Genomic DNA, 25,035 nt, shown 5'->3' on the forward strand with positions numbered 1-25,035 from the left:
AACTTGGAGTCAGGATAGGGGGATACCTTAAAGGTGGGACAGGGGCAAGGAAGTCCCCTGGAAAAGGTGACTTTGATGAGCAAGGAACTGGGGGCAGGAAGGTGATGGCAGGACCAGATAAATTTTCAGAGCTCAGTTGCAAAATGCAAACAAGAAACTCTTTCCTTATTTAAAATATATATATATATTTAATAATATATATTGCAGTTCTGGGAACTGAACCCAGGGGGCGCTCTGCAGGTGAACTACATCCCCAGCACTTACTATTGTTATTTTTATTTTTATTTTAAGACAGGCGCTCACTAAACTGTCTAGTCTAGCCTTAAACTTGCAATCCTTCTGCCTCAGCCTACCAAAGAGCTGGAACTCTGGGATTAGAGGTGTGCACCACTGTGCCGCCTTCAAAAATTATTATCACAAGAGGGTGACGGCAGAGTATTAGATCAAGCATGTGGTGCCTCTAAGGGCAAGGCACATGCCTGGACAGTTGGTCCTGGTGGGAAGAGGACAAAAGAGAGGCACAGCAAGGGCAAGAGCCCAGAAGGAGGCACAGCTTGGGTGCTCAGTGGTGAGGACACAACAGGAAAGAGAAGGCCTCTTTGAAGATTGCTTCAAAGGAGCTTCTGCCCAGGCCACAGGTTTCAACTTATGGATTTTCCATCTGTGATTTTGCAGTCTCCTGCCAGTGGCCCTGCAGGAAGAGGCCCAGCAGGAAGGAAGCCTTCGGAGGCAGAAGAGAAGCCAGAGGGCCCCCCAGGAATGGCTGAGGGCGAGGGCAGACCACACCCACACCACCTGACTGTGCTCCCACAGGAACAGAGGGCCCCGGGCAAATACCCTGGGCTTCTCCCACCTCTTAGTTTTCTGTCTTGGAAGTGGTTACATTAGGGTCAGAAGAACCAGCACAAATCCCTGGCCCCTGCTTTCATTTTGTGGAAAGTGAGTACTTCAAAATGTCACATTTGTCCGAGTATAGACAATTTAGCAGCTGCTATGGTGTCAATGTGTCCCCAAAAGTTCACAGGCCAGAAACTCAATCCCCAGATTCACATGTTGACGGTATTTGGAGATGGGTCCCTTGGCGGGTAGTTAGGATTGGATGAGATCCTGGGGGTGGGGCCCCACGATGGTGTTAGTGAATTTGTAAGAAGAGGAAGAGAGACCAGAGCTAGCACTCCCGCTCGGTCTCCCCATGTGATACCTTCCGCCATGTTGTGGTGCAACAAGTAGGCCCTCACCAGATGCTGAGCGGATGCCAGAGCCAAGTTCTCGGCCCGTCCAGCCTCCAGAACGGGAGTCAAATAAACTTTTATTTTTTTATTTTTTTGTAGTGCTGGGGATTGAACCCAGGAGCACTTAACCACTGAGCCATATCCGCAGTCCTTTTTTCTATTTTATTTAGAGACAGGGTCTCATTGAATTGCTTATGACCTTGCTAAGTTGTTGAGGATGGCTTTGAACTCACAATTCTCCTGCCTCAGCCGCCCAAGCTACTGGGATTACAGGCATATGCCACCACGCCCAGCTTAAACTTTTATACGCTGCCAGGTCTCAGGTATTTTGTTATAGCAATGAAAAATGACTAAGACAATAGCTTTACAGGGAAAATACTAATTAAATGGAGCTTCCTGGATTCTATTAACAGGAACTTTTGTTCACTTTTGCTACATCTGGTTATAGGCAACTCATCAGCTGGCCTGACCACATTGCTATTAGATAAAATGTATGAGTCCCTTGTTTTAGACTAAGCTCCTGTACTAAACCCCAGCAGACCAAACCAGAATGGAGTCACTCATGCTAAGTGCCACATAATCAAACTAAACTTGAAAATGGATCAAGCTTTTAGAAAACAAGAAATTCACACCAACCAATCAGAAGGGGCCAGCATGCTAAGGCAGTCCCCCTTGTTTTAACCCTATAAGGAAACGACTAGTCTGCTTTCTATTCCATACTCCTGCTTTCCTCAGCCCTTTTCTATCTATAAACCAGCCTCTTGTGCTCAGCTTCCTGGAATACCTGTTCTGTGTTGTAGAATGAGCTGTTACCTCATTCTAGACTTGCTAATAGAAGCCAAATCAATCTTCAAAATAATTTGTGGTGATTTTGTCTTTTGACACTACCCTCTAGAACTCATGTCCAAAACCTGCTTGAGCGTTGACCTGGGGACCCCAGGGAATAGGCATTACTCTCTTGCAGGAGAGGAAGAGCCCAGGGGCGCGTCCACAAAGCAACACTGTGGAGGGGTTTTATGAAGATGAGATTAAGGGGCCCCTGTGGATGTACCTTCAGGAGTTGGCCCAAGGCCCTACCAGGGGGTGTGGACAAGAGGTCAACAGAGGACTGGCAAACACCAGGTACTGAGCTTCCCAAAGATGCCGAAATCCAAGGCCAAAAATTCTACATGATAACAGCCGGCTCAGCCTCGTTTTGATTCGTGTAGTTCCCAACAGGCTGGAACACATAGGTTTTGACCTAATTTTTTAATCCAACCACCAGAGGCAGAGGGGCACTAGCACAATTGTCTGAGCTTAACTCCCTGAAGATTCTTTGACACGAGATTCTCATGATGGGTCATTGGACGCAAAGAACCCTGTGGGTGTCCTCTACCAGAGGCTCCTAGTTCTGGGAGTCAGCTGGGGCTGGGGCTGTTCCCCATGGCTGTCAGCATCCTGGGAGGTGCCAGCAGAGCCCCCTCATGGCCCCTGGGTACACGAAGGGAGGGTGCAGGGGAAAGAAAGTTGGAAAGCAGGGCACAGAGCACCCTGTGGCACGTGGAAAGGACCTGGGCTTTGCAGATTCAGATTTGGCCTTGAACTTGATTCTGCCACTTCCCAGATGTGTGTCTTCAGAAAGAAACCCCCCCTGCCTGGGTTTCAGTTTCCCCATCTATAAAACGAGCATGCTCCAGCCTTGTACCCTTGTCAGGGACAAGTGGGCAATGTATGTAAACGGCAGGTAAAAGAAAGGCTGTCAGGCTCTGGGTAAACCTGGGTGCTCGGGGTGGGGCGAGGGTACTGGATGGACGAGGGCCAGGCCAGGAAGGGGCTGGGGGAAACTGACTACTTAAGCGCCTACTGTGTACCAAACTCTGCATAGTTTACAAACATTATCTTATTTAACCCCTTCCACGTTTTACAGAGAAGGTGCAGAGGCTGGGAGAGGTGAAGGCCACGCCCAAGGTCCGGTAGCAGGAGGTGGCAGAGCCCAGGGCTGTGCTCCCGGTACCAGGCTCCCAAGGCTCCTCTTTCTTCAGCCCTTCCAGAAGTTCACCACAGTCTCCCTGAGGACTTTCTATGCAAAAGATTGGCCTTTTCTTTTATCTCTACCTTCTTCCAGCCACCAGGGTTAAAGGTCACTGAGAAGATGGTGCATGTGAAAGACCCTACCCAGATCTTTCCCATTGGGGTAGAGAAGACAGGAAACGCTTGAAGGAACAAAACTTCACCTTTAAGGTGGGGAAGACGGGAAGAAGGAATAGGGGACTGAGAGCAGAGTCTCTCCAGCGGGCAGTTATGCTGGGGGCTCGTTGCTCTTCTCTCTTTCCCCAGATTTTCTTCCAGCCACTGCTGTACTCTGGGGCTGGAAGGTCAATAACATAACAACAGCAAAAAGCCACCAACTGCACCCCTGGGGTAGTCCCACCTATTATCAACCTTCAGGTAAGTGCTCATTTCCAACATCAATGGTGGTGGAGGAGTATCATTATTTGAGTTTGTGTGTTTTAGGCATCGCTGGGGGACGCTGGTTTTCAGTTGTTAGTTACCTGCTGAATCTATTAGCGGAAATGAATGAATGGCTGCCTCTTTGGGAACGCCCTCTCCCTCCAGGCTCCCCAGATCACCCTGGGTTCTTTGGGCTTCAGTCATAACTAGATATAACACGAGGTGTGGGGCTGCGGACACCCCTGTCATCCCAGGGGCAGGGGCAGAGCTGAGGCAGGGAGATCGCAAGTTCAGGCAGCCTCAGCAACCTAGCAAGACCTCGTCTCAAAATGAAATACAAAGGACAGGGGGTGTAGCTCAGTGGAAAAGCACCCCTGAGTTCAATCCCCACTATCCATCCCCCCAAAAAAAATCCTAGTTACACACTAGTCATCCTCCCCAGCTGGGCTGAGATTGACTAGAAAGACAGTTTGCTGGTACAGAACACAGTACACTCAGTAGGTGCTTAATAGATGATTTTGAAAGGAAGCAAACAGCTATCACTTCTATTTTGGGGGGTAGTGGTACCAGGGTTTGATCTCAGGGCCACTTGACCACTGAGCCACATTCCCAGCCCTATTCTGTATTTTATTTAGAGACAGGGTCTCACTGAGTTGCTTAGAGCCTCGCTTTTGCTGAGGCTGGCTTTGAACTCACGATCCTCCTGCCTCAGCCTCCCAGCTGCTGGGGTGCCAGGCGTGAGCCACGGCCTCCGGCTACTTCTACTTTTTGACATAGCTACCCTTGAAATGCTGGCAGGGTGGCAGCCTGGTGGGGACAGGCCAGGGAGGGGTGGGACACCCCTAACGCTGCCCACCTGTGCACGCACCGTCTGGAGGAGAAAGGCCCGTTACCTCATGGTGGGGACCGAGGTCTCAGGTTCACTTGCAGTGTGAGGAGAGTCCGTGGACGCGGCACCCAGGCTGGCCCGGCTGCCCCTCCGGGGAGACTCTCGGAAGGAGCTGGCCCCAGAGTCGTCGTCGGAGGAGTTGTCGTCAAAGGAGCCCAGGATGAAGCTGGTCAGGAGCTGCCGCTTGAGGTGCGCCTGCTTCTCGTCGGCTCTGGAGAGGGCCCTGGCTGGCTGGCCCTGGGGCCGGGCTGGGGAGGACAGGCCATTGGTACCTGGGGCTCCTGGTCCCTGGGTCCCCGTCCCGCTGGCGGTGGGTTCCGGGGAGGGCCACGTGCCATCGGAAGAAACGGGGTTTCGTGGGGGCCTCTGGTGCGCGGGGGGTCTGGAGCCTCTCTGCCCACGGGCACCTTCGGGGCTCGGGAGGGCGGCCAGCTCGGCCCCGTCGGGGGTCCCTGGCAGGAGGGTGGCGCTGCCGTTTCCCTGGAGGTTGTCCTCCGAGTGGTCTGAGGCTGGAGAGGCCTCCTGGCTCGGGGTGAAGCTGGCCTCCAACTGACCATTGGTGGCTGGCCGGGCATCTGTCATTTTCCCCCAGATTTTTAACCAAGAGAAGGTCAGACAGTAGAAGATCAGGCAAGACAGGAAAAGAAGCAAGACCATTCAGGAAATCTGTAAAGAAAAAGAGAGAGAGAGACTTTAAGGTCTGAGTAAGGAGTTGCTTCTCACATAAAGGAGCTGGTGGGCCAGGGGCAGCGGGCAGAGATGGTCCTCCACCCAGCCTGGCCCAGGAGGTGCCCTGTGACCGGGCTGCTCCTCCACCGCCTGGGTCTGGGTTTCTTGACTAGTTTAATGACACGGCTAAGGGTTTTATTTTTGCACAGGGCGGGTACCGGGGATTGAACCCAGGGGCACTCCACCACTGAGCCACATCCCAGCCCTATTCTGTATTTTATTTAGAGACAGGGTCTCCCTGAGTTGCTGAGCACCTTGATTATGCCAAGACTGGCTTTGAACTCAGGATCCTCCTGCCTCAGCCTCCCGAGCCCGGCCATGGCTACGGTTTGAATGAGTTCCCCGAAGTTCATGTGGTAGGAATGGAGTCCCCCGTGCAGTGCAGCACTGTGGAGAGGGGGGCCTTTGAGAGGCGACTGCAATGCTCTGTGAGAGAGGGATTCATGGGGTGGGTTGGTGAGCACCAGAGTGGGTCTTTAGAAAAGTTAGTCTGGACTCCTCTTTTTTTTCCCCCATTGGTACTAACCCAGAGGCACTTTATTACTGAGCCACATCCCCAACTCTTTTAATTTTTTTATTTTTTAAGTTACTTAGAGCCTCACTGAATTGCTGAGGCCAGCCTCAAATTGTGATCCTCCTGCTTCAGCCTCCCAAACTACTGGGATTATAGGTGTGCACCACCACACCCAGAAAGTCTGGACCCCTCTTTCAGGAGCTCTCTTGCCCTGTGCCTCCTGCTTGAGACACAGTAAGAGGGCCCCCTTTCATCTTGGCCATCCCAGCCTCTAGATCTGTAAGAAATAAATCTCTGTTCTTTAAAAATGATTGGTTTCAGGTATTCTAACAGCACACTACTAAGGTAGCAATACTAACACATGCTTCACATGAACCATGAACCTGCATGTGAAAGAGGACTAAGTGAGCAGCATTATTCCTAAAGCCAAAAAAGCAGAAACAACCCAGATACCCTTGACTGATGAACAGGTAACCAGAATGTCAATCTACAAGATGATGGAGTATTATTCAGCCATGAAAAGGGATGAAGCTCTGATCCAAGCTATAAGGTGGAGGCATTTGAAGACATTATGTCAAGTGAAAGAAGCCAGGCACAAGACCACAGACTGGATGGTTCCATGCATATGACTTGTCCAGGATGCGCACACCTACTCATACAAGAGGAAGACTGAGGGCTGCGGGGGTGGGGGGAGGCAGGGGCTGGCTAAAGGTGGAGCATATGACGATGGGGGGTGGGGATGAACATGTTCTAAAACTGACCAAGGAGACGGTGAAGACACTGAAAACCACTGACTTCTCCTTCACTCAGGTGAATTGTATGGTTCGTGAATTATGTCTCAATGAAACTGTTAACCTTTTTTAAGATTAAGGTATACAGTTGGCCCTCTGTATCCGTGCATTCCATATCTGCAGATTTAACAGACCGATGAAAAATATCTGGGGAAGGGCTGGGGACATGGCTCAGTGGGTAGAGTGCTTGCCTCGCATGCACAAGGCCTGGGTCAAATCCCCAGCACCACAAAAAAATTTTTTAAAAATAGAGGGAAAACATTTGCATCTGCACTAAACAGACGATTCCCTGAACGATTCTGTGCACAGCTGCCCACAGCATGGCCTTGCGTCAGGCATGTGAGTGGCCTAGAGACGGTGGCCTACGAGGGGAGGAGCGCAGGTCTGGAGGCAGACACACCGTTCTCCATGTGGGTGTTGGTATCCACGGCCCTGGAGCCAATCTGCTGAGGCTCTCGTGGATGTGCATGTCCCACCGTGGGACGATGAGGGTGTGACTGCTCCTGTCATCCCCCTGCGTCACGTATCACTGTCCCCGCTGTCACCGCAGTCCTGGAGGGAGGAAGGCCCCCTGCCTTGCCTGACACAGGTATGCTGACCACTGGGACACCCCTTAGTGAGACCAGGGGGGCTTCAGTCCCAGGGTCTAGGACCGTGTGTGCAGAGGGGGCTTCTGCGGCTGAATGAGCTCGGATGCCCCGGTGTCTAGCCCTCGCCTCCTCCCTTCACAGACTCTGCTGTTTTAATGAGCACATAATCATTCCTTGAAGAAAGTACTGTTCAAAAAAACTGGGACCCGAACATATCTCGACAACTTCTGAACCAGTTTTGCAAGCTGGCATGTGGCTCAGAGGGGCAGCGCTTGCCCAGCAGGCACGAGGCCCTGGGCCATCCCCAGCATCGCAAAAAAAAAAAAAGAATGACCCATTCTGCCACATTGTATGCCAGAGGAGTCACAACAGGGCCACAAAGCTGCAGCCGATGGCTGTGGTATCTCAATGGCACTGTCTTGTCATTTCAACACACTGTTCTGAAGCGAGTGGAAAAGTTCTCAAGATTTCCTGGAAATGACCCAAGTACTTTTTGAACATTTTTGGCAGCAGAATTGCTGAAATGTTGGCAAGGGTATTTTTCTAGGTAACACACAGGGTCAGAGGGGTTTTGTTTTTTTTTTAATCTTTTAAGATCAAGTTTCTTTTTTGGGGGGATGGGTACCTGGGATTGAACTCAGGGGCCCTCAACCACTGAGCCACACCCCCAGCCCTATTTTATATTTTATTTAGAGACAGGGCCTCACTGAGTTGCTTAGCCATTGCTGAGGCTGGCTTTGAATTCGAGATCCTCCTGCCTCAGCCTCCCCAGACGTATGCCCCCTTAATGGCTCAAGTTTCTCCTTAAAGAAAAGTTTGTCAAAGGTGGTTCTACATCACTTAATATACCACATTAACAGAACAAATTAAAAAATCCACACAATCATCTCAATCAGTGCAAAAAAAACATTTGAATAAAACCAACACCCTTTCATGACAAAAACATTCAGAAAAACAGGAACAGAAGGGGAGCTCAAAATAATAAAAAGTGGCACTGGGGCTGGGGCTGGGGCTGAGTGGCAGAGCGCTTAGCTAGCACGTGTGAGGCACTGGGTTAGATCCTTAGCACCACATAAAAATAAATAAAATAGGGCTGGGGATATGGCTCAAGCGGTAACACCCTCGCCTGGTATGCTCGGGGCCCTGGGTTCGATCCTCAGTACCACATAAAAATAAAACAAAGATGTTGTGTCCACCGAAAACTAAAAAATAAATATTAAAAAAAATTCTCTCTCTCTCTTAAGTAAATAAAGGCATTCTGTCCATCTACAACTACAAAAAGAAAATTTTTTTAAATAATAAAAAGTGGCTGGGTGTGGTGCTGCATACCAGAGACTTGGGAGACTGCAAGTTCAAGGCCAATGTCAGCAACAAGACTCTTTTTCCAAATAAAAAATAAAAGGGGCTGGGGATGTGGCTCAGTGATAAAGCACCTCTGGGTTCAACTCCAGCACTTCCCCCCCCACAAAAATGAATAAATAAAATTAATTTATGGGGCTGGGGATGTGGCTCAAGCGGTAGCGCGCTCGACTGGCATGCGTGCGGCCCGGGTTGGATCCTCAGCACCATATACAAACAAAGATGTTGTGTCTGCCGAAAACTAAAAAATAAATATTAAAATTCTCTCTCAAAAAAAATTAATTTATGAAAAACAGCTAACATCATACTCAAGACAGCTTTCCTCCACAGATAGGAACAAGACAAGTGTGCCCACTTCACCACTCCTAGTCAACACTGTACTAGAAGTGCTAGACAGAGCTATTAGATAAGAAAAACAAATGAAAAGCATCCTTGAAAAGGAAGAAGAAAACTATTTCTATTTTCAGAAGATGTGTATAGAAACAAACACATACTACTGGAGGTAATAAAAAATTTTTAAAAAATATGTAGATGTAAATGGACAGAATGCCTTTATTTTATTTGCTTTTTATATATACATATATTTTGGTTGTCAATGGACCTTTATTTTTATATATTGATACGCGGTGCTGAGAATCAAACCCAGTGCCTCACACATGCTAGGCAAGCACTCTGTTACTGAGCCACAGCCCCAACCAGAGGTAATAAAATTTTAAGCTAAGTTGTAGGATACAATATCAGCATGTGACACTTGGTTGTTATATTCTATATATCAGCAATTAACAATCTGAAAAGGAAAGTAAGAATAGAATCACATTTACCACAGCATCTGGAAGAATAAAATACCTGGGAATAAATTTAACCAAGGAAGTGAAGATCTGTACATTAAAAACTACAAAACATTGCTGAAATAATTTTTAAAAAGACTTAAATAAAAAGACATGATGAGGGGCTGGGGTTGTGGCTCAGAGGAAGAGTGCTCGCCTAGCATGTGTGAGGCACTGGGTTCATCCTCAGCACCACTAAAAATAAAATAAAGGTACTGTGTCCATCTACAACTAAAAAATAAATATTAAAAAAATACATGAAGAGCTCCTAGACTGGAAGATTCGCTATTGTAAAGATGACCACACTAAACCAGGAGCAGTGGAGCACACCTGTCATTCCAGCGACTCAGCATCTGGAAGAATAAAATACCTGGGAATAAATTTAACCAAGGAAGTGAAGATCTGGACATGTGTGCCATTCCAGTGTACATTGGTCTTCCTCTTCCTGTAAGCAGCCTGAGGTGATCTGTGAAGAAAATGGTTTGCTGCCAGGTGAGGTGGCACATGCCAATATTCCCAGTGGCTCGGGAGGCTGAGGCAGGAGGATGGCGAGTTCAAAGCCAGCCTCAGCAATGGGAAGGCACTAAGCAATTCAGTGAGACCCTGTCTCTAAATAAAATACAAAAAAGGGCTAGGGATGGGGCTCAGTGGTCAAGTGGCACTGAGTTCAATCCCAAGTGCAAAAAAAAAAAAAGAAAGAAAATAGTTTGCTACTCTCTTGACCCAGAAAAACTCCATGAAATCATGCAAATCAAGAGGTTCAAATCTTCACGTTCATTTTAAGAACACCCATGAGACTGCGTAGGCCATCAAGGGTATGCATATATGAAAAGCCACCAAGTACCTGAAAGATGTCACCTTAAAGAAGCCATATGTGCCATTCCAGTGTACAGTGGTGGAGTTGGGAGGTGTGCCCAGGCCAAACAGTGGGGCTGGATGCAGGGTTGGTGGCCTCAAAAGAGTGCTGAATTATTGCTGCACATGCTTCAAAATGCAGAGAAGGTAGGTTCTCTGGTCACTGAGCATCCAGGTGAACAGTGCACCCGAGACATGACCTGGTGGTCGGATTAACCCACACTGAGCCCCCTGCCACATTTCAATGATCCTCACTGCAAAAGGACACACTGTTTCTAAACCAGAAGAGGAGGTAGCACAGAAGACAAAGGAGGGAAGGAAAACACGGCACAGGAATAAACTCACATAAAATAAATGCAAAGAAAAGTGTAGAAGAGGAGGAGGAGGAGGAGGAGGAGGAGGAGGAGGAAGAAGGAGGAGGAGGAGGAGGAGGAGGAGGAGGAAGAAGGAGGAGGAGGAGGAGGAGGAGGAGGAGGAGGAGAAGGAGGACTCCTCTAGAATTTATTTATAACATTTATCTAAAAATTACCATGATGGTATATTGGTTGCTCGATTGAAGTTTCTGATAGGTGATCCCCCTCTGGGATGGTGGGACTTACAGGGTTAAAAAAGAAGAACCAAGTGAGAGGACTTACATTTCCTAATTTTAGAACTTAAGGAAAAGTTACAGTAAACAAAACAGTGTGTCAATGGCATAAAGATGGACCAGTGGAATAGAATCAATTGCAAACATACCCCCTGCTCTACAGCCAATGTACTCTTTCTTTAATTTTTTCTGTACCAGGGATTGAACCCAGAGACAATTAACCACTGCGCCACATCCCAAGAGAGAGAGAGAGAGAGAGAGAATTCTTTCTTTAATATTCATTTTCTAGTTTTTCAGCAGACACAACATCTTTGTATGTGGTGCTGAGGATTGAACCCGGGCCGCACGCATGCCAGGCCAGCGCGCTACCGCTTGAGCCACATCCCCAGCTCCAGCCATTTTTAATATTATATTTAGAGTTAAGGTCTCATTGAATTGCTTAGGGCCTCACTAAGTTGCTGAGGCTGGCCTTGAACCTGTGATCCTCCTGCCTCAGCCTCCTGAGCCACTGGGATTACAGGTATAATCACCACTGCGCCCAGCCGGCCATTTATTTTTGACAAGTACATTAAGATCACTCTATGGTGAAAGAAGAGTCTCAGCTGGATTCCCACATGCAGAAGAATGAGGCTGGAACCTGATTTTATATGATATCGAATAAATAATTAACTCACAATGTATCAAAGACCTAAATATAAGAGCTGAAAGCATAAAACTCATAGCTGAAAACAGGGATTTGACAAGAAACCCTGGATTTGATGATGGAATCTTAAACAGAACACTGAAGGCAAGAACATCCTAAGAACAAATAGATAGACCAGACTGGCTGAAAATAAGAACTTTTGAGATTCATAGAACACTATCAAGAAATTTAAAAGGTGACTTGGGGTGTAGCTCAGTGGAGAGCTCTTGTCTAGCAATCACGAGGCCCACAGGGTTCAATCCCTAGCACCACATGTACACAAAGAAAAAAAATTGAAAAGACAAAACTACAGAATGGGAGAAATGTTTGCAAACCATATATCTGCTAAGGATCTAGTGTTCTAAATATATAAAGAACTCCTACAACTCAACAACAAAAAGATAAACAACACAATTTTTATTTTATTTATTTTTATTTGTTTATTTATTTATTGAACCCAGTGGCACTTTACCACTGAGTTATATCTCTAGCCCTTTTCAGTTTTTATTTTGAGACAGATTCTTACTAAGTGCCCAGTCTGGCCTCTAACTTGTCATCCTCCTGACTCAGCCTCCTGAGTGGCTGGGTTTACAGGCATACACCACTGTGCCCATCACAAGGCAATTTTTAAATGGGCAAAAGATCTGAATAGACAGACATTTCTTTAAGAAAATATATAAATGGTCAATAAGAACATGAAGTTATTTTATTCAACATCCTTAGTCATAGGGAAATACAAATCAAAACTATAGTGACATACCACTAGAATAACCATAGTCCCAAAAGGAAAATAGGAGAAGGAAGCAAGGGTGGGGGAGAGGGAGAGAAAACTTGGACACGTGCTGGTTTGGACGACGGCCCCCCGAGGCACTGTCCTTAGGGTGATGCTATTGGGAGGCTCAGGGACCTTTTGGAAGTGGGACCTGGTGGGAAGAACATAGGTCACTGGGAATATGCCCTTGAAGGGGACTGCAGGGCCCTGGCCTGGCCTGTCTTACTCTGTTTCCTGGTTCTTGGAGTGAGTGGTTTGCTCCCCATGGGCTCCTGCCCTGATGGCTGCCTTGTCAGGGGCCCAGGGCAGGCTAGGAACGTAGCTCAGAGGTAGAGCACTCACCTAGCATGCCTGAGGCCATGGGTTTGGTCCCCAGCACATTAAAATCAAGTGTGTGCACACACATACAAAACAAACAAATAGAGGTCCACAGCAATTAGGGCCACTTGATCTTGGACCGGAACTCAAAAACCATGAGCCAAAATAAACCTTTTCTCTTTATAACATATTGCCTCAGGTATTTCCTTATAGTGAAGAAAGCTGATTAGTATATATACGAAGACAGTAAGTGTTGGTGAGGACATACAGAAGTTGGAACCCTTGTCCATTGTCGGTGGGAATTTAAAGTGTCGCAGCTACTATGGAAAAGAGTTTGCATGGTTCCTTAAAAAGACAGACACATAACTGCCATAAGATCCAGCAACCTCACTCCTAGCTATATCCCCCACCAAATTAGAAAGAGGTACTTCAACATGTGCAGCAGTGCTGTAGGTTTCTTTCTGAGGCCCAAGCCTGTTCTCATGCCAGGATTTCTCAATTTGGGCATAACCAACATTTGGGGCTACAAAATTCTTTGTGTCGTGGGACTGGCCTGCGTAATACTGTGGGCTGAACAGTGTCCCTGGCTTCTTCCCATTACATGCCAGCAGCCTCTACTCCCACTGTTGTGACAATCCAAAATGTCCCCAGATGTTGACAAATGTCCCATGTGGGGCAAAACGTCACTGTGTTAGCACCTACGCCTCTCCGTCTCCCTCCTGCTCCTAGTGGTCAACTGGAAGCTTCTGGGGCTTAGGGTGTGTTTTTTATTACTATTTCTATTGCACTTAGTAAGCTATCAAGAAAAAAAGTTGAACCTCAGCAAGAAAGGTCAGAGCCCTGAAAACTGCTAGCTCACCCATGCCCCCAGGAAAAAATCTGAAATTGGTGCTTGGCAAGGGCATTGCCACAAAGGTTGCGAAAGCTACCCTGGCTTTCCCAGAGGTCCAGCAGGCTCATCCTCCCCAGGCTCCAGGCAGGCAGGGTGGAAGGTCCTCCTAGCTCTGGCTTTGGCAGAGTGGCAGTCCCCTCTCACACCCTCTGCTGGTCACACTGGCCAAGCACTTTTACAACCCTGGTCAACCTGCCTGACCCAGTTAGCTGGCAGGCACAGATGTCTGTCCTGATGACACGGATGTCACCATATTTGTCTGTTTTCCCTGACTGGTGGGGTGGCCCTTTCGGGATCCTCGTGCCCAGCTCCGTGCCTGGCATACAGCAGGTGTCTGACAAGCGCGTGCTGAGTGAGAGTCCAAATCCATGCCCACACACTGAGCCCAGCCAAGGGCTTGACCCAAGCTGCCCTTTAGACTTTAGGGTCTCGTGTCTGAAGTTACATTTAGGGATGACAGGAGCGTGGACCGGGAGTCCAGTCTTCTGAGAGCTCTGGACCGAGAGTTACCTGTACATGTGGCCAATGTTAGGCAAGTTTTAAATGTTTATTTTTGAAATTGTGCAAAATAAGAAATAGCAACAGCATGCAATCAGTAGTGGACATCCTGCCACCCCAAAGGAAAACAGTAAAACGAAAAACTTCTGATCTTACTGAGAAAAGAGCCAAATTGGACGGCCGCAGTGCAGGATGGGTGAGCCCTGAGAACCCATGTGTACATGGATCCCCACTGGAAAGGTGATCTGATGGTGCAAGTTTTGAAGGATGCAAGTTCTTTGTTCTAGAATTAGCTGGATGGAGAGCTATGGTTTGGATCTGATTCTAGTGTGTCCCTCAGAGTTTCATGTGTGAGAGTCCTGGTCCTCAGCGTGGTGATTTTGGAAGGTGGTGGGACCTTTAAGGGGTGGGGCCTAAGGTGACTAATTATTAGGTCATGGTGGGGCCCTTGGAAGGGATTTGTGCTGGTCTGGTAGAGTCAGTTGAAAAAAAAAAAAAAAACCAAGCCTAGGGCTGGGGATGTGGCGGAGTGAGGGCGTACTCACCTGCTTACCTGCTCACCTAGCATGTGCAAGTCCCTGGGTTCCATCCCCAGTATGGTGAGGGGAAGACCCCCTGAATCTCTCTGACTTCCTGTCTTGCCATGTGATCTTCCACCATGATGCCACCTGCCATGTTGTGATGCAGCCAGAAGGCCCTCGCCAGGGGCCAAGCAGATGCTGGCACCATGCTCTTAGATCTCATGAACTAAATAAACCTGTTTTCTTTTTAAAGTGTCCTGCATCTGGTATTTTGTTATAGTGAGAGAAAATGGACTAAGACAGATGGAGGGGGGTGCATGAAGAGAAAAGGGGAGTGGATGGGCAGATGGTCAGACTTAGGCATGGCAGGCGATTGAGGGACGGTCAGTGAAGCTGCCACATTTGAAACTGGAAGCTCTGTAAGTAGAGCGACCAGCTCTACATGTGGCCAATGTTAGGCAAGTTTTAAATGTTTAAATTTAAACACGGTTTAGCCTTCTTTCTCACTCTGCAACCCTTTAAGATCTGCTGCTATTCTGATGGGGAACAGTGGATCTCATGAAAATCCCAACCCACCTTTGGAGAACCTTTTCCAAGTGAGTACACACAGACAGATGAGGGAACTGTCTGAGAGAGCTACCAGACTCTCTGCCTCATTTCCTCCTCTATAAAATAGGGATTCTACCTCTTGCCCTATTTACCTGCCTCGCAGTTGCCCTTCAAATAACACCTGCACAGACATAGCCACCGAGCTCCCCAGGCTCCTCACCACCACCCACCTCCAATCCTCAGAATGACCTCCTGGACATCACTGCTGTTCTGCGGTCATGATTTTACGTCCACTCTACCATTAGGTGAACTGTGGCTCAGGGAAGCTCAGTAACTTGCGCTGGCTCAAATCCTGGCCCAACATTCCTGACCTTTCCTGTTTCCCTCGCAGTGAAAGTGGATACAAATCGATTCCATAAGGAATCATCACCCACACCAGGGTCTGATCCGGTTCAAGCTGGAGCAGGTGGACGCGTAGACAGCCAGGCCAGACCTGGGCCGCGACCCCGAGTGAGCCCTGTTCTGCTGGTTTCAGTCCATGAGCAGCAAAACCCAGACACCTGCTCCCAAGGAGCCTCTGTGCACCTGACCATGCCCCAGCTGTTGCCTGGTTATGTCTCTGAGATAACCCAACTGAGCCGGGCACCAGATGCAGCCACAGCTGTTTTTCTTTCTCTTTTTGCAGCGCTGGGGATGGAACCCAGAGCCTCCCACATGTAAGGTGAGAGAGGGCTCTCCCACAGAACTGTGGCCCAGCCCTGCTACTTCTTGCAGATCAATTCAGGTGGCAGCCGCCTGGTGCCAGAGTCATCGTGGCTTTGCTGTGACACAAAACCTCTGGGCTCAACAAGCGCTGGCCAGCCGCCAACCACCGTGGTGTAGGAGAGGGGAGCTGGGGGGGTTGGCAGGCTGTTGCCCTTGCACCCCTCACCAAATACACGGCCAGGTCTTCAAGGGACAGAGGGGACACAATGTCCCCATCCAGCCATCCCCTTTCCCACTTGGATTTTTCCTCTCCCCCAGTTTAAGTCCTGAGCGCTTCTGCCACTTACCGTCCCTGGGGACGCGGCCACCGGCTCCATTCTCATGCGAGTCTGACAGGCGCCCACAGGGTGACTAAGGGAACCCACCTGTGGAGTGTCACCTTTCAGTGGGAGGCGGGTGGTGTGCTGCATCAGGCCACATGGGAGGGGCTTGGACGGCCGCTCCAGCGGTGAGTGTTCCCCAGTCCTGCCACGCACCCTTATCTGTCACCCGCAACTGGAAGCCATCTGTGAAGGTCCCGGCTCAGCCCTCACCTGACTTAGCTCCAGGTCTCAGAGGCCATCTGCGCTTACTGGCTGGCCAGCCTCCAGGGCCACCACCCTCTGGCTTGCCACATTCCTGTACTTGAGCCTACTTTGCTTCTCATGCAATTGTCCCCTTGCCCAATCTGCGACTCTGGATTAGGTTCCAAATGCTCCCGTCCTTACGAGGGCCTGGGGAGACAGGAAATGGGACCGGGCTCTGCGTTCACTCATCAGACACCCGTGGGCCCCAGAGGGAGGGCTCGGCACGACCTGGGCCTGACCACGCTGGGCAGGATGCAAAGAGAAGTGCTAGGATCGGAACAGAGTGGGTGGCCGAGGACATTCCAGCTGGGGGAAGGTGGCGCAAGGTCCTTTTGCAAGCCCTAAAACTGATAGGGAGAAGTCAATGTGACTGCGGGCCGAGAAGGTGCCTGGAGAGGACACCGACCTGCCCCCAGACGGTGCCACCGGCCCCGCCCACAGTGCGCCATAAGCTGTCTGCTCCAATCCGCAGCCCAGCGCAGGGCAACGCAGAGACTGTCCGGCCACGCGCCTTTGATTTACAGAGGAGCAGAGGCCGCCCCAGGACTAGGGCCAGGAGCCCCAGCTCCAGGGTGGCACTCTATCTATACCAAGACAGTACTGGCAGCAAAAGCCAACTGTCCCTGGGCACCCTGCTTGGTTCCCTGGAAACGGTCCTGGTTCACATCTCAGCTCTGCCACCCACAAGTTGGTAAGGCTTGGGCAAGTAAAATGCCCTCTCTGATCCTCCGTCTCCTCATCTGCAAAACGGGGATAAGGACAGTACCTGCATCCTGGGATGGTGGAGAGTTCAGTGGGACGGCTCGCGCTGCACAGTGCTGAGCTTGCAGCTGCACCCTGCCCATGATGGCCACTCCCCATCCACACTCAGAGGCTCAGGCAGGATGTGATGCCCTGTCACCAAGGGAGAGTTATCACAGGCAAATCACATCCTCCTTCTGAAGCTCTGAGTCCCATCTAGAAAAGACACTTTGCAGAATTATTGTGAGCATCAACCAGATTTGCTCAATCAACAACCTTCCCCTTCAAGGCACAGCAAAACCAAGAAGGAGGCAGGAGGGCAACCAGTGGACCTTGGTGGCGCGCGCCTGTCATCCCAGTGGCTTGGGAGGCCGAGACAGGAGGATCGCAGTTTCAGAGCCAGGCCCTAAGTAACTTGGTGAGGCCCTGCCTCTTTAAAAAAAAAATATATATATATATATCTATCTCAAAAGGGCTGGGGATGTGGCTCAGTGGTTAAGTGCCCTTGGGTTCAATCCCTGGTACAAAGGAAGGAAGGGATAGAGGGAGGGAGGAAACACGACAACCTTTAGGTGACAGTAGAGGGACGGAAAGACTTGAGAAGACAAAACTCCTATGTGGGCCAAGAACCCGGCTTCCCCTGCCACTGTGAGGAAAAAATGATTAGGGAGAACAAAGGAATTGCAACCCTAACCCTAAGGAGAGGCTGCTCTCTGATAACACCTGACTACAGACACACGGGGTCTACACTAACACCCTCCATTAGAACCAGCACCTTCCATACGGGATCTCAGCAGCCCTATAAGGGAGATATTATTCTTATCCCATTTCAAGGATGAGAATCTGATGGCCAGAGAGGTGGCGTGATTTGTCCCAAGCCACACAGCTTGGAGACACATGGCGTACAATCCCGGCCAGGTGTGCAGTGGGTCGAGGTGAGCAGTCTAATCCAGTGATTTAACTGGCCACTCCCTTGGAGCAGTGGAATTAGAGACCCAGAACAGAGACCTTAAAAGGATCAGTAGTTCTCAAAAATACCACACGCCAGAGCACCAGGTCTTCGGGGAACCCCCACCAATGCCTTGGGTGAGGGTGACAGGAGCCAGCTTCCCACCTCCAGTGAGAACTTGTTCTGCTGTCTCCAAGGCCACCAGGCTGACTGCTGGGCTGCAGTCCACTTGAGTTACCCTGCGGAGACTGTGGGAGGCCACCGTCCAGCTCACCTCGGTTGGGGGGGGCCTCACCTCCTTCAGGTGGAATCTCCCCGCCCGCCCCTATGCTTCTGCAGTGCTCTGACTCTGCCAGCAGCATCCTTGGCTGGTTCCCGAGTAACCGCCAGGGATGGCTTGGCCTGCTGGGGACACGGTGCAAGGAGGGGGCAGGAAGAGGCCCAGGCAGGAAGGTGGAGGACAAGCATGCAAGGCACAGGAACGGAAACTCAAAAACCCCAAAGCTGATGCTGGGGATATAGCTCAGTTGGTAGAGTGTTAGCCTTGCATGCACAAGGCCCTGGGTTCTAATCCCCCGCACTACTCAAAAAAAAAAAAAAAGCAAAGCCAAGAGGAAGCTGTCCTCTCCAGGACCCAAACTAGGCCAGCCGGCCTGGAGCTGGGACGAGGGTAGGACAGGGATGGCAACGGCAGCAGACCGCACCAGGCAGGGTCTTGAGGTGCCTCCTTCTGGGGGCAAGGAGGGCCTGCAATAACCAGGCAAAGGGCTCAGGCGCCACAGCCTTGGCTAAAATCACAGCTCCACCCCGTACAGGAGAAGTGGCCGTAAGCCTCGGTTTCCCCACCTGGGAAATGGGGACAGTAACAGTGCCAATTTCAGCAGAGCAGCTGTTGGACTGGTTCAGGGGGCGAAAGCTGAGCCTGGCATAAAGGAAGCTCAGAACCAGGTGTGGCTGTCAGGACGGATGTGCGGGCGGCCCTCGGGAAACAGGGACCTTAATGCAACGCTCTACTCTGATGTCATTGCTACGGGATGGGTTACCTCTGCCACCAACTGGCCCTGGCCCTGCTGACTGAGGGCCTCTTAGTAACCTGCAGTCCTGGGGCAGGAGCGTTGCACCATCCAGCATGACAATGAGAGGAGTGGGGTAACAGCAAGAGGTGGGCTAAGACTTGGGACTCCCTAGTCGATCAGCAAGTGATCTCCGCAGTAGAGGCCCTGCCACCTGCTCGCCACTGAGCCACAGCCTCCCCATGGGGACAGCATCGGTTTTGAGGCTGACCCAGGGCTTTCCACCACCTTTGGGATCTGGGTGCAAATGTTGGGGGAAATTGATGAAGCCCTGGGGGCAATCTGCCTTTCTAAACAGGTGGCCAGCAATCCTCCCCCCGCCCCCGCCGGCCCCTTTCAGATATCAATGCAAAAACAGTTCTAGATATAGTTTCCAGAGGTGAGGGCTTGGCAATGTCACCAGCCAGGTGACAGTGTTGGAATGGCAGTGTCGGAACGGCAGCTCTCCAACAAGGCTAACCTCCTCGGGGCCTCGAAGGACTAAATCAATGAGTGTGTGCTCTCAGAAGAGCTTGCAGGTCACACAGGCAAAGGTCATCAATGGCAGTCTCAAGGGTCACTTCAGGTTACTAATGAACAGGGATGCAGAGATTCTAGGTGCAGGGAGAGAATCTGCAGGGTGGCCTGACCCTCAGGAGCCTTGCTGGAATCATAGTTTACAGTCTGATAAAGTGAGAGTGGGCCAGCCTCTTGGATTAATGTATCAAAAATTAATTTAAGGGCCAGGTTGTGGCTCAGTGGTAACGTGCTTGCCTAGCATGTGTGAGGCCCTGGGTTCAATTCTCAGCACCATATATAAATAAATGAATAAAATAAAAAGTCCTTCAACAACTAAAATTTTAAATTTTTTAAATTAATTTAAGGGGTTGGAGATGTAGCTCAGTGGTAGAATCCTTCCCTACCACATGTGGGGTCCTGGGTTCCATCTCTGGCACCACAAAATCGTCATCATCTAAGTCATTTCTGAGTTTGAACCCTATGGTTAATACAGTGAACTGGTCAGAGTATGGGATCTGCAGCCAAGTTCTCTTTCATTGCTGTATGACCTTGAGCAGTTTATTCTCTACCTGTGAGTGCGTACATGGTTTTCTCATGTACGTGGTGGAGATGTCAGGCCGTCTTCCCCATAGTGTAGGTGAGCTTCAAGTGAACCAATTTAAGTCAAGAAAATAATGAAAGCAAGTTTGCCATGGTTGATTGCACTCACCAGTGTTCCAGGCTTTGTGCTAAGCACTTTATCTAAGATCAAGTTCACGCCACTGTTTTCTCTCACTCAGGCCATTGCACAAGCTTCCCGACAGCTGCCTGCCCCCAGCCTTATCCCTCCAGACCTCTGGGTACAGAAGAGCCATAAAGATGTTGTGAGAGTTCACAGGCACCCTCGTGTCCTGATTATGGTTTCTAAGTACTCTTCCCATTGAAAGGGACCTGACCCCTTGGAGAAATGGCTGATGTGACCGCCATTGTCAGGGGCAGAGATGTTACATGGCCAAGAGAGATAACTTGTCCTGCCTGAAAGCAAGGAGCTTCCAGAAGTTTGTCCTGCTAAGGGCCCTAAAACAATGATGATGGCAGTGGATTGAAAAACATCAAGTATCTTTTCACAAATCAGGACGTCACAATGTCACTCAAAACAATCTCACTGACACCTGCGGAAACCTCAAGAGCAACTCATTATTAAAACAAAACGAAACAAACTAACTTTACCATAGGGACTGTTTCAGGGTGACCAAATGCTTGATGAAAGTCATGTTTATGGAACAATGACAGCTAGTAGGTGCAGGGCTGATGGGAGCAGAAACTCACCATTTGCAACCAATAATAAAATAATATGGGGCTGGGATTGTGGCTCAGTGGTTGAGCACAAGACTTGCGCCTCTAAGGCCCTGGGCTCGATCCTCAGCAACACATGAAAATAAATAAAGGTGTTGTGTCCATCTACAACTAAAAAAATAAAATAATAATAACCTAGGCTTGGCTAACCAATGATTCACAGAACCACTGGTGAAGGGGTGATGGAGAACATTCTGAGGTGGTTCAGGTCGATATCCCATCCCTTGAGTGAGGAAACCGGACGCCACATTCTTGCTGTGATAGGGTTGCAAACAGAGCGACACCTCTCGAGCTCTCTCTCCAAGGATGTGCACCTGATTTTGAGTCAAGCCCCTGGGCCTAAGTACTAAGCATAGAGGGACATGTTAAGTGACACTTGGGAAATGTGATCAGCCAAATGCAGAATGTAGAAAATTCTACAAGACAAAAAAACCCCAGCTTTTTCAGTCAGTAATTGGCACTTAATAAAGGTGTGGTGACAATCAGAGCTTAATAGACCTCGTGTGGGTCCTGACTTGAAATAATTAAAAATCAATTTGAGAGAATTGGAGGACAGTTGAGCATGCAGCAGGTGCAGTCAGCTGTCCACACTCGTGGGTTCCACATCCTCAGACTCAACCACGCATTGAAATATTTTTAAAAAAAGTTATTTTCTGTTTTCATCATTCCCTAACCAACAGAGTATAACAACTTTTCATACAGCACTTACATTATGCTAGGGATTATAAATAATCTAAGTGATTTTCTTTTGGGGGAGGACTGGAGATTGAACCCAGACATGCTCTACCACTGAGCCTCATCCTCCAGCCTTTGCATTTTTTATTTTGAGAGAGGGTCTCACCAAGTTGCTGCAGCTGGCCTTGACCTTGAGATTCTCCTGCCTCAGCTTCTCAAGTTACTAGGGAATTACAGGGGTGTGACACAGTGCCCGGCTACACTGTGCCATTTTATATAAGGAACTTGGGCTTCTGTGGATTTGGTATCCTTGGGCAGGGAAAGGGAGGGGTTCTGGAACCAATCCATTCCAGATCCCAAGGGACGCTTCTTCTAGATTAAGGAACTATCACTGGGTTGGAGACCCTTTTGGTGATGTATGGTTTTAAAAATCCTCATCTCTAGACATAGGTACTAAAATATTTGTGGGCAGAAAGCTATCTGGCTGAGATTTTCAAAATATTGCAGAAAAACAGAACTCTAGTTAATGATAAATATGCTGAAGTATTTGAGAGGTAAAGATACGAATGACTACAATTTATATGAAATGCATAAAAAATGTGGATAGAAGGACAGACATGAGGGAGAGCAAATATAGTAAGATGTCACCGGGAGAATCCAAGCAGTGGGAGCACGGGCAGTCACTGTGAAATTCTTTTCAACTGTTGTATGTTTGAAATAGTCATAATAAAAATGCCAGGAAACTAAATAGAGGGGAGAAAAGCCAGTGTGTGGGCAGATGAAACACCAAGAACAGGCCATCGGTGATCACTGAGGTAAGAACTGAGGTGAGCACATGAGCATTCGCTGTTATTCTCCCCAGCCCTGGATGCAAAGTTTAAAGCTCGCGTTTGTGTGGACCACCAAGCAAACACCTCGTAAAATGGAATGCCCGGCATCCTGCCCACAGAGCTAACCGTGAACACGAGTAGCTAATACGTCCTGGTTCTCACTGCGCTGGGCTCTGTCTTAGGGTTAGGGTTGTTATCTCGTGTCACCCTGTGAGACCAGTTCCGTGGAAGTACCAGTACCTTATTTTACTGAAAAGGGAACTTGGGGTTAAAGGTACCCAGCTGCCCTGACAGGATGCAGCAACTGAATTTCAGCTTTTCAATGGTTTCTCATTGTGTTGCTTCCCACGGTCCACAGGGCCCTGGTCATTTGGGGCCTCCAAATCCCTCTGCACATGCTGCCTGGAATGTTCCGGAATATTCTTCCCTCTCTGGCCGTCCCCTCTCCACACCCTTATCTGTTGTCTCTTGCTCTTTTTACTGTCTTTGGCATCCATGTTGCCAGTCCAGACCTGTCCTGACCCTCCACAGTCTGTCTTATTCCCAATGACATGTCCCTTTTCTTCCTGCCACTCATCAAGGCCAACGTGACCATGTCTTCAATGCACTCCATGATCTCCACCGTGGACTGCAGGCTTCCTGAGGGCAGGGGTAGGCTCTTGGAACACAGAAGGGGCAGCATGGGCTTGTTGGATGCTGACTCTAGCTGGGCGTGTCGGGTGCCCAGCCCATCGCCCTCCTGCCCACCTGGAGGATCCTCCCTCCCATGGAGTCCCCATGGGCGTGAATGTCAAGGTGTGGCACTGGGCTCGTGGCTCCTTGGTCTCTACCTCCTAGGACTTATCACAGGTAGTCTTGTGGGTCACTGTCACAATATACCAGACTCCCCAACAGGAAGGTGAGCTCAGTGAGACTAGACAGGGCTTGAAACCCAGATGGGCCGGGTGAGTGGTGCTCGCCTGTAGTCCCAGAGACTTGAAAGGCCGAATCTGGAGCATCGCAAGTTCAAGTCCAGCCTTAGCAACTTGGCAAGGCCCTAAGCAATTTAGTGAGACCCTGTCTCAAAATAAAACACAAAAAAGGGCTGGGGATATAGCTCAGCAGTAAAGTGCCCCTGGGCTAAATCCCCAGTACCAAAAACCAAATAAGGCCAGATGGGCCCAGGTGTGTCACCAACTCCTGATTCCCTCTTGCCCCATTTCTAGCAAGCTTGCATTCGAAAAACAACTCTGAAAAGAGGGTTCCTGAAAAGGCAGCGCATTCCCACGGAGGCACTGAGCAGGCCCTGGACAAGCAAAAGCCTGTTGAATGATAATGAAAGCCAATGTTTGTCGCGCTCTTGCTACACGTGAGTCCTGGGCTGTGCTCTTTATGCTGTCCCTTTGAATGGCCACAAGAACTCTGATGTGTGTGCTCTCACTTTACAAATGAGGACACAAGGCCCAGAGGGGGCGTCTGCTGGACAGGGTCACATCGAGGTGAAGCGGCAGAGCTGGGGCTGCGATGGCATGTGCACGTGTTCTTGTCAACGTTTTCCGAGATCAAGTGCCACAGGCTGTGGCAGATCTGAGTCACTCCAGCTTCTTCTCCCTGGCGGACTCCTCCAGCACCCTCCAGCACCGGGAGTCGAGCGCCACTCACTCACCCACTCACCCACCCAAGCCCTGCTCAAGAGCTCCAGCCTGTGGCCTTTGTCCAGTCCTCACCAGCCCCCAGATGGTGCAAGGAGTGAGGAAGGCGCTGGGGGCTTAATGTCCCCCTGGGGTGGCATGGGTCAGTCCTGAAAGATGGTCCCCACCTCTGTCAAAAAACATTTCTGTCACATCTTGTAGAATCACACAGTACAGTGGCATAGGGAAGGTCTGGATCCCCGTGTGGGTTGGTCAGAGCCCCTGTTCCACAACAGGGAGGCTCCAGAGGCCCCCTCTGCTGGGAGGTGGAGATAAGAGACAGCCTTCCTTCCAACAGAGTGGGGAGAAGGTTCCAGATCAGGTGAAGGCTGCTTCCCACAACTGATTATTCCAGCTACGACTCGAGCCTGCAACTGCCGACTTCCAAAGAAAAAGGAAAAGGTGTCAGAGTTCCCTTTCTATCACTGATTCGGAAATCAGTTTGACTTTAAAAGGTAGGCAGTAGTGTGTGGTGGCACACGTCTGAAACCCCAGCTACTCCAGAAGTTGAGACAGGAGGATCACAAGCACAAGGTCAGGTGACTTAGTGAGATCTGGCTCAAAATAAAAAGCCTGGAGATGGAGCTCAGTGGCAGAGTGCTCGCCTGGTGGGTGGGAGACCCCGGGTTCCATCTCCAGCACAACAATAAATAAATTAAGTAAAAAAATAAATAAGGGACCATTTCTAAGTGCAGTTGTTCTTGAGGACCCAACCCAGGTATGGGGCTAAGGACTTCAGGAGCAGAGTAGACCTGGGTGGGGCTCTGCCATTTGTCATCTGATTGCCCCGAGCTTATCATGGAAACCCTCTGAATCTTTGTTTCTGGCCATGGAATGGAGCAGAAAACACCTGGATTTCATCAGAATAATGAAACACCCGGCACCTACCGCTACCCAGT

The 25,035-nt window shown here is 49.5% G+C and overlaps 1 protein-coding gene across 2 annotated transcripts in view; it reads right to left on the bottom strand.

Annotated features, from left to right (window-relative positions):
- Window positions 1-16,337, bottom strand: part of Acacb (acetyl-CoA carboxylase beta) — a 113,960-nt gene extending 97,623 nt beyond the window's left edge. The window contains exons 1-2 of one of the 2 annotated variants that reach the window (XM_071617231.1): window positions 16,165-16,337; window positions 4,556-5,217 (exon numbers count right to left, since the gene is read on the bottom strand). In XM_071617231.1, coding sequence (XP_071473332.1) covers window positions 4,556-5,208 — 653 coding nt within the window. In that variant the 5' untranslated portion in view covers window positions 5,209-5,217; window positions 16,165-16,337. Of the gene's footprint in view, window positions 1-4,555; window positions 5,218-16,086 lie in introns of both variants that reach the window. The other variant, XM_071617226.1, reaches the window with a different exon arrangement.
- Between the last annotated feature and the right edge of the window lie 8,698 nt (window positions 16,338-25,035).

This window comes from Marmota flaviventris, chromosome 1 (genome assembly GCF_047511675.1).
Source record: "Marmota flaviventris isolate mMarFla1 chromosome 1, mMarFla1.hap1, whole genome shotgun sequence".
NCBI lineage: Eukaryota > Metazoa > Chordata > Mammalia > Rodentia > Sciuridae > Marmota > Marmota flaviventris.